General features: G+C 38.1%; 1 protein-coding gene across 2 annotated transcripts; it reads right to left on the bottom strand.

Moving 5' to 3' along the window:
* Positions 1-1,729: 1,729 nt before the first annotated feature.
* On the bottom strand, positions 1,730-9,451 carry LOC128618671 (inhibitory synaptic factor 1). Of its 2 annotated transcripts, XM_053642412.1 has the most exons (3): positions 8,614-9,451; positions 8,072-8,379; positions 1,730-5,580 (listed from the first exon to the last, which is right to left on the bottom strand). In XM_053642412.1, exons 2-3 carry the CDS (start codon positions 8,216-8,218, stop codon positions 4,978-4,980), a joined length of 750 nt encoding a protein of 249 aa, XP_053498387.1. In that variant the 5' UTR covers positions 8,219-8,379; positions 8,614-9,451; the 3' UTR covers positions 1,730-4,977. The 2 variants fall into 2 exon arrangements, with proteins under 2 accessions (XP_053498387.1, XP_053498386.1); XM_053642411.1 differs by having other exon boundaries at positions 8,072-9,451.
* Positions 9,452-10,105: the final 654 nt, after the last annotated feature.

Below are 10,105 nucleotides of genomic sequence, written 5' to 3'. Positions count from 1 at the left end.
TGTTATTTCAGTGATGTACATTCAAATTCGCATCAATGTCATTTTACTGTTTGGGATATTTTTAACCTGAGGCCTGTCCTGCTTCCAGGAATAGGTTTCATGCTCCACAGCAGACCCATGGATTCAACTCCGTCATATGATCCACCGAGACTGGCATCTTTAGATACTGAAACATGGTAAACTGTGTATTAGTGCTTACCTGCTGCACACAAGGTGTGATAACTACTGTATACGAGCCACACAGACATTAACGTTCATGACAATAATTCACATGCACCTGTGACAGTTCATGACTCATCACTAACATAGTGACCAAAACCTTCCCCAAAATCTCCGTCCTCTGACTGAATCAGCGCGTGCAGCGTGACTCCAACACCGGGCAGTAAAACTTGCACGCGCACGTCGAACTTTTCATCCACCATACAGCGAAGCGGACGAACCGAAAGCAACGGGCGCAGAAACTGTTTGATCATTTCCTGCGACTGGAAAACAAGTTAACCTACAAACTCGAGTGTATTTATGAAGTTCAGACGTAGCATACGTTACACTTGGATGGCGAGGTCACCCAGTAACTCACCATGCAAGCATTTACAATGAACTTCAGATTTAAAGAGTACAGTCCAACCTCAGTTTCTACTAGTCTCCGCCCTTACAGACCCGCTTAATATTACTACAGAAATCCACAAAGGCATGCATTATTTCTTTCTCTTTTCTCCAAACGTTGTTTTCTCGAGAACTTATTTTTTTCATTTCTCAAAGTGTATTATTGCAGGGGTTCCCAAACTTTTCCAGGGCAAGGCCCCCAAATGGCATTAACATTTGACCGAGGCCCCCCTTTTGTAAGCTGTCTTTAAAACACATTAAAAATACAGCTTCTGAATATATCCCCCTTTTTATTAATAATTACATCTTGCATCTTTACATTACATTACATTAGGAATCGATTGTGTGTGTGTGTGGGTGTGTGGGTGTGTGTGGTTGTCTGAGAGTGAAAAAGAAAACATACTAGTGGGAGGGATGGGCTTGGTGGCTCCAACACAGTTTGTCAAGCCTGGGCTTTATGTCTGTCAGTGCCATACGCATGTCATTGTCCACATGTAGACGTGCTCTGTGTTTTGTTTTAAGTATTTTTAAAGTGGAAAAGCCAGACTCACACAAGTAAGTTGCTGCAAAAGGGAGTTAGGTATAGCAAATGTGATTTTAATATGTATTGTTACAAATAACATGTTATAGTAATGCGCATATATATATATAATAATATATAATATAATAATAATATATATATATATATATATTTTCAAATCATGTATTTATTTATTTTTCACACCAAATTGTTGAGGCCCCCTGGGCGGCCCCCATATTGAAAACAACTGTATTATTGGACATACATACTATATATCAGGGAACGCCGCTGGTACAGTTTTAGAGTTGCAACCGAAGAAGGGTCTGTCTATCCTGCAAGACTACAAACCACGCCCATTACAAGGAACGCCCACTAGCAAATCGCACTACACAACATTCCCACGTCCCCTCCATGACAAACACGGGAATTCCATCAATTTTCCCTAAACGTATTTTTTGTGGGCGTAACTTGTAATAGATGGCGTGGTTTGTAATCCTGACGGATGTTCGTATTTGTTGTTGGACGTAACTTGTTTTAGTGGGCGTGGTTTGTAATCCTGACACATGTTCTATGTAGCGTAACTTGTAATAATGGGCGTGGTTTGTAATCCTGACGGATGTTCTGCGTATTTGTTGTTGGGCGTAACTTGTAATAGTGGGAGTGTATTAGAGTTATATAACGTTGGGTACTAACTGAACTGAACACTGAGAGCGAGAATATCTTTCAAACATTTTAACCTATTTTCCCAACATTTTAACTATTTTTTGGAATCAGTTACATCACCCTTGTACCTCAGAGTCAGGTCATCCTGTTACTCTGAAATCATAAATTAAAGTCACATATTTACATAAAATTAACATGTGCAGTTACCCTTCACCTATGCCTGTTTACACCAGTAGGTTTAGGTTAGCAGAGTGCATTTTCCCATACAGCCAGTGACCCTGACCAGATAGCTGCATAGTTGTGGTTTTATTTCTGAGGTATGTTCACTTGACACCCTGTGGAATATTGTTGCTGATTTGTGTTTGGTCTCTTTTCAGGTCAGCTGTTTTTACTTTCTAACAATAGAGAAGCATTTTGCAGTTAGCCAACAGTTATCATTTCAGGAATGTGCAGAAAACACTCTCCCCAATGCTGGCCCATTACTGGAACAATTTAATGTTACAGTCCACTCCCTTTTTGGTTATACATGACATTTGGCAGTAAGTTACTGTTAAAAGCTCTATGAGATATACTGATATGTAATCCTTTTTTTTGTTTTGAAGTATGAATGGCTGGTTAAGGTCTGGAAGAACTGATGAGCTTTGACTCTTAGTGAGAGCATCTTTCAGCAGGATAGGACGGGTCCTTCATAGTATCTTGGTTATGTCTGAAAACAACAGAGAAGAAATGAGGGAAAAACTCCAGTAATATCTGGCCAAATGCTGGTACCCGTTATTTCCATTGGTTGTGGAAAGCTGGTACTGCCTTGACTTCCTCAGACGAGTGTTTTCTGGCAGTTAATCTAGCTTGGTCTCGTTCACATACATTCATTTTCAAAAAGTCTGATATGCACGTAGTGGATTGATAGCAAGGTAACTCTCTAGCAGTTTCAGAAGCTATGTTCTCCTAAAAAATCTGCCCTCACCATTGGCATATTTTGTCAGGAAGACCTGTGTTTATGTTATCATGCTGTTATCCACAATAACAGATGGTTGCTTGGTTGGATGTGCTTTTCAGTGAGTGCCACTTGCCACAGTGCACACAGTACACTCTCTGGAGCAGCATTCACAGTGCCTGGGGAAACCTGGACATACTAGCCTTGAAATGGTAACAGCCCACACATTTCTCACTCAGAAAACAGGAACAGGGCCATCCAATGCCACTTCAACCAAAGCCACTAAAGCAATGTATGAAACAATACCATTGCTAAAGGTAGCAGACAGTGAATATCTCATCCTGAAGCAATAGACCAGAATGATTGCTCTGGAGAACCCTCTGTGTAGAATTCTTTACTGTTTGACTATCAGAGAGGACTCCATTTGAAACCTTTTTAGGAAGCTAAAAACCCCTAATTGTCCAAAGTATTTCTAAGGGATTTAATGTAACATTATTTAATTAATTATGATAACTTATTATGTGCCACTTTTGTCAGAACAGGATGTTATAAAGTACCACATAATTGAGTTACACTGTTGATTGTGTTTGTACATACTGTATATGAGTACAGTACTGGATGAGCAGATTTGAGATCCCACTCATATTGTGGTGTTCCTTTAGTGGAGAGGCAATATACAATGTACTTCCATATACTGTATATAATATAGATCCTTGTTTATACAAAAACTGTTGGGAGTTATATATAATCTGATAGCCAGTTTGGACCACTACACATATCCGAGGGGGAAAAAAAGATGTCATACAGTTAACATTTCTGCTTTTATGAAATAGGCCAGTATTTTTAAGATTAAGGTTCAGTACACAGTTTTAACATAATTTATCAAAGGTTGCTATATAGAGTAACATTTTCTGACATCCCCCTCAGTTTAAACCTGAAGCATATTCAAGGGTATTTCAGGCAAGAAGGACTAGACTTGTTGGTGGTCGAGGCATGTTGGCATTGACTTCTACTAGTTTATAATCTCTCATAAAATCATATGTTTGAACCATTTATTTGGCAGATGATTTATTCCAAGACAATAAAATACTTTATATATCTGAGGAAATGTACAACAGGAACAGCTGAGCAACTGAGGTTTAAAGGCTTTGCTTGAGGGACCAGTATTGTCTCTAAAATTTGCTTTCAGAACATTTAAAATGGCTTTTTTTTAATCACTGCATGAGATTTCTGCTTCTGAGAAAAAGCATTACGACTGAGAAACTAATGAAATGACACACATGACATTTTGTGTGTTTTGTGCATGTTCTGACATGAAGGGAAAACAAGGCATCTCCTTCAACTTCTGTATTTTCTACCATTTTGCTTGCAACAAACTAGGTATGCTTGTAATACACAAGAACCGATCCTGGTAGTTGTTTTGGCACAGTAGCGCAGAAAGTACCGTTGCTACATCACAGCTTTCCATTTGATCTTGAGCTCGGGTTACTTGCTTTACTGTCTGTGTGGAGTGTTTCCTGTTTCCTCCCACCTCCCAAAAACATGCCGGTATGGGAATTATCTACTTTAAATTGCCCCTAGGTGTGAAAGGGAGTGTGATTGTCTGTCTGTGTGTATGTGTGTGTGTGTGTGTGTGTGTGTGTGTGTGTGTGTGTGTGTGTGTGTGTGTGTGTGTGTGTGTGTGTGTGTGTGCATGGTATCCTGCGATGGACTGGTGTCCCATCCAGGCTGTATTCCCCACCTCCCTGAGTTGGATTGGATCCACCATGAACATGATCAATATAAGGCTGTTACTGAACATGTATGAATGTTTTGAGACTAAATATTTTGTCTGTTTGGTCTTAATATTTTCACTGAGGTTGTGTAATTTGGGGTACAGATTGAGGTTCATAAGAGTTCATAACAATGTGTGCTGTTTATTCTCTTTTTATGCTTTAGAAGCTCGCCCCTACTTAAATTAGCTCAATTAGTTTATTCATATGTGATGTTAATTAAGATAAGGAATTATGTTAATTTTCAGGATGGCTGTATGGTTTAGGATTTAAAATATTGTGCTGTAAACAAAAAAAAATCATAATTCATAAATACGAAGAAAAAAAAATCATAAATACAAAATAAAGTCCATAGTTTTATTAGCCTCAAGTTAATGTGCAGTTATTTATGATATGCTATGTAACATCAATATTTTTGTGTAAGCATGCATATAACAGTTTATTTCATATGAGCAGCTGGCAATAGAGTTTTTAGTTTAAAGTTTTTAGTGCTTATGTTCAGATGCAGATCGTTGCCTGGCAGGACTGTGGGTCAGTGCAGTTTGTGTGCTCTTATCGGAAACTGTTTGAGTGCTGCAGCTCCGTAGTGTTTTTTTCTTCAAACCTGGACTCAGGTGATATTTGCGGACTGATCTGGGTGTCAAGGCCCCTAACCTCACAGGCTGCAGAGGAGAGGATGAAAACACAGAGTCACTGGAAGAGAATCTAGATGATCTCCTGCCACCATTTTCTTCATCGAACTCATCATCATCACAGCATAGAGCATGAAGCTCTACACTGTCACATGAGTGTATTTCCTCCCTTCTGCCGAAGAGCCAAGAAGCATTTGGCCATGTGGGTCCATTTAGGGCCGGTAAGTCTCCACAACTCCGTCGGTACAGGGCTGGTGCTATTTTAGCAGAGTCGCAGAGAGAGTTGTGTAATAAGTGGGTTAGTCCATTGCTATTAGAATAAGCCTCAACGTTGGAAAGGTTCTCCAGTGCTCTCTCACTGCTGTTTCTATTGCAAGTCAGGGTCTTGTCATCCTCTGTGTTCTCTTCAGGGTCCAAATCAATGTATGCTGTCAACTTGTCAATTTGAGCCAGTACCTGTAAAAATACAGGAAAGTTGCACTTTCAAAATCTGTCCCAATATTTGTGTGTATGCTTTGTATATCCTATGAATATTTTTCTCTTCTCTTAACACATGCTCACTCATATACTCTCAATTAAGTAAGTTCTGTTTTTTTGTTGTTTGTTTGTTTGTTTGTTTGCTTTTTGTGCACAAGGCAAGGGTGGCACACATAAATACATGTAATCAAAATACAGTTATTAAAAAGACTCATTACTAGTTTTTCTTTAAGAGTTCAAAAATGCAGTATGACACTTCTTAACTGCATTCATAAGGTCAATTATCTTATGATGATCATCATATATAAAGCTAAAATATATTGTATTTTAATTCAAATATTCACATCACTAGTTTTGCTTGTTCCTGTATTTGTGTAAGTGCTTTAATCCCAGTGAGTTAACATTCAATTGGTGCTACAATTTAAGTGTTAAATCCTGGCAATTGGTCCAGCATGCAAGTGAGGTTATTGATTTAAGGCCCGAAAAATTCCAATTTATGCAGCAATAAAACAAATGACAAGAACTTAAGGGTGCAAACTGGCACCTGCTGTGCATCTGCGGCACACAAACAAACACACAGGGGCATCAATGTGAGGCTGATGACAACCTAGAGCCCAGAGATTGAGGCAATCTTCAAGAGATGAAATTTGTGGAACGGCCCTGCACATATATTCACAAACTGATTTCTAAGAAATTTGCATAAATAGAAACTAATGAGTAAATGTGGATGGGTTTTGTTTTATTTTATACAAATTAACATGTAAGAAATGGTACAATAATTAATGCATTAATGCTGCCCCTAATCCTAACCTTAACCTTCATATATTTTCATATGATCTGAATTGTTGTTGTTGTTGTTGTTGTTATTTCAAATGAACTGAGTTCTACATTTGAACGTATGAGGCCATGTTGGAAACTGTACGTTGTCTAAATAATAAAGGCACAACTAAAGTATGTATCAGTATATCAGATAATAGGCTGTATTTTGCTGTTTACTTCAATCTCTTGTAAGATGGAACACTACTCTGTGTTATAAATGAGTTTAAGTTTCGCTCTCAGTGCATATCACAATGATACTTGAATAATAGTTAAGGGGGCTTGAGGATTGCTAAATACTTAAGCAGAAGCACAGGAGAAAATAAATACAAATAAAAACAACTCTTTCAAAAGATGATGCAATAGTTCATACATGCCTCTGATGATGTTTATGAAAAACTTATGCTGGAGAAGTGAGACATAACAATATGATTGAGCAAACATGACAAATCATTCTTATATAAATGGTGGTTTCATTTATGGCTGATCTTATTTCTCAGAACAATCAGAATTGAGGCAGACTGAGATGATGGAAAATCCAACAGCCAGAAATACCATATACTGTAAATATAGTTATATACAGTATTTTAGTTTTTTAGTAGAAACTTTGTTATAGATTTATATTTTATGACTTCTACATTATGAAGTCAGTACAAGAAACATTAGATTTCCAAACATTAGTTTTCCTGTACAAAATTAAATGTTGCAGAAAATGTTTGTATGTCAGTAAAGAAAGCAGCATATTACATAAGAGACACTTTTCAGACAAAAAAAAAACACAATGAAGGCTGCTGGGTTTTGCTGCAAAAGTCAGAAGCAACTGCGACAGTCAAAGTCTCCATAAGAACTGTGGCCAATTCTGCAACATGCTCAATAAAACTTAGAGCTCATTTCCTTATAAAATTGCACTAATTGTACTGGAGACTTTTATTTTAATTTTAAGCAAAGGGTCATCACAACAAATATTGACTGTTTTTTTTGTTTCATTTATTACTGTTTACTGCTCTTTATAGTATTTTTTTATTTATGTAGAAACATTTAATTTCATTATTTTTGAATGCATATTTGCTCTACCGCATTTCTTTGCATGTGCCTAAGACTTTTGCACAGTACTGTATGTACCTATAAAATGAGATAGCTAGCAGGAAAACACTGAGTTTTTTTAAGGTAATGCTAAAATGAACAACACTGCTATACTGACTGACCCCTTTTATCCGATCCTGATGGAAAAGCTCTCTTTCAGCATGACAGTGTCCCAATCTATAGTGCTGCATCACCAGATCTCATCCCAAATAAACACCTATGGGAGATTTTGGACTGACTTATTAGACAGTATCTCCACTACCATCATCAAAACATCAACTGAAGTAAGCATGTTCTCTTGGAACAATTCTTTTGCAAGAATGTTGTTTATCCCATCAATACATTTCCAGAGACGTGTAGGATCCAACGTGAATTGAAACTGTTCTGCTGGATCTTAATAAGACACTTTAGGTAGTTTTTTCCTTTAATTTGCCCAAACTGACCTTTCAAGTGTAGTTAATAGTGTGTATTATATATGCAGAGGTACAGTAATGCAAATGTCAACCCTTCTTAATGCCATATGTAGTTTTGTGGATTTGGTGTGTGTGTGTGTGTGTGTGTGTGTGTTTACCTCTCTAAGCTCTCTAGACACATCCTTCAGCTCATTGAGGACTTTTTCCAGCTGTTCCATTACCATCATTATGTGATCACGGATGCACTTCCTCCGATCCGAACTCTCTGTTATTGCCCGAGATCCTAAAAGCGCACTGTGGAACATTCTTCACATGGATACACAAGTAGCCAAAAAGGCAGAGGATCCTGGGCTTCATGTCTGGAGCCCCCTAAAGGCATGACGGTTTTTCCATTGAAAGCCTTGATTGTGTCTCACAATCAAGCCTGTTACCTTGATTGTGAGACACCTCACAAAGCTTTGCATGACTGTGAAGAGATTTGGATATTTTGTTTAACTTCAGGTATGGAGTTAATGTATTTAATGATATCTTTTCAGTATTACAAGTTAGATATATACACTTATTTAAAAAAAAATTAAAAAATTAAAAAGATTTACATAATTGTTGCTATTCTACGAAATATATGGTATCACGGTTGTCTAAAATCACCTTCTGCGAAAGTGATGATTGATTCAACATGTTCTATATGATTTGTACTCACAGACTTGTACCAGTGAATATATTTTCCATGTCTGGAAGCTGAGAAATCCAATAGTGCAATCACGATTGTATATATCCAGTCATGCTTCTTCAAGGAGAAATTAAATGAAATCCAACAGAGAAAGCCTTTGAGAGGTTGAGCATGTCCAACACGATCCCCAGGAGGAAACAGAGTAGGACAAAACACCACAGCTTCTCTGGGGAAACCATCACCCCTGAGTGAGTGAGAGAGCAAATGAAATAGCTGGCCAGTTCATTTCCAGACATGTTGCACTTTCATTAAACACCACTTCAGTAGCCATCCTCGGCAGTTTGTTTTATAGCCGCAGTGGTCTGGGTTTGGTATTCAATAGCTTTGAAGCTATCGAAATCAAAGCATTGGTGTTTGAAAGTGTCCATTAGAGACTGCTATGAGGTTGTGTGCTGCTCTGCTGCTTCTTTGCCATGTACTGCACCTCTCCTCTTCATCAGCTTGAGCTGAAACAGTTTGAAGCTTGCTATAGTTCATTGCTTCTAGCCCCCCTACCTTTTCCCTTCTCTCTGTTTCTCTCTCTCTCTCTCTCTCTCTCTCTCTCACTTACTCATGCCTGCTCTCTCATCTTCTCTTTCATGCAGCCTTAAACATTTCTTTCCTATCTTTTCCTCACATGCTCTTCCTCTCATAGAGGTATTGTCTTTTTTCCTATTCACTCCCATACACAAACTATGTTTTTTTCACCTCTGTAATCAGTGTGTCTGTGTACTTCCTCCACACTTCAGACACACACATCCTTCCGTTTCAATTTCAATCTCTCACAGAGCTTGCCACCTCAAATGTGGAAGAAAATTAATTCAACTTAGTGTTGCAGTGCAGGAGATGAATGCGCTGTTGCGGCAGTGGAAGCTGGGCAGATTATTTCATTCATTAATGAAAAGCATGGCAACAGGAAACCACTCCTGCCCCAGTTCCTGGTGCTGCTGTAATTATATAGGATGTGGTCCCTCCTCAAAAGATCATGAAGCACTCTATGAAGAGTGACTGACAGAAGATCTTATCAAGTCTACAAAATACAATCTCCTGCACAGAGCTATTTTCAGTACACTCCCCAGGCAGGCATTACACAATTTACTTCATACTTTGTGAGATTCATCAACCCATTTATTAACAGCAGGATATGTAGAAATAAATAGATATCAATATCTGTAACCAAAGTACTAGAGTTGATGTTGAAGATATGGTGCCATGAAAAGTTGTTCATGTCTATAAATGCTGTTTCCACTCATGATTTTAGCCAGGATGACAGATGAAGTGTGCCACTGTTCTACACTTTTGTTTTGTGGTTTTGGAGGACCACACTACATTTTTAGCATTTCAGAGTCATGTTTCATCTGCTCTAATAAATCTGATTCAGTTTTTGAAAGGCTTCATTCTTATTTCTTATGAATGCTGTATTCTGGAGGGTCTGAGCATGGCAGGTGACTAACATAAGGAATAGAGAGATAGATAGATACCC

This window comes from Ictalurus furcatus, chromosome 14 (genome assembly GCF_023375685.1).
Source record: "Ictalurus furcatus strain D&B chromosome 14, Billie_1.0, whole genome shotgun sequence".
Lineage (NCBI taxonomy): Eukaryota > Metazoa > Chordata > Actinopteri > Siluriformes > Ictaluridae > Ictalurus > Ictalurus furcatus.
Note: the sequence above shows the minus strand (reverse complement) of the source record. Positions and strands in the feature narration are given on the sequence as shown.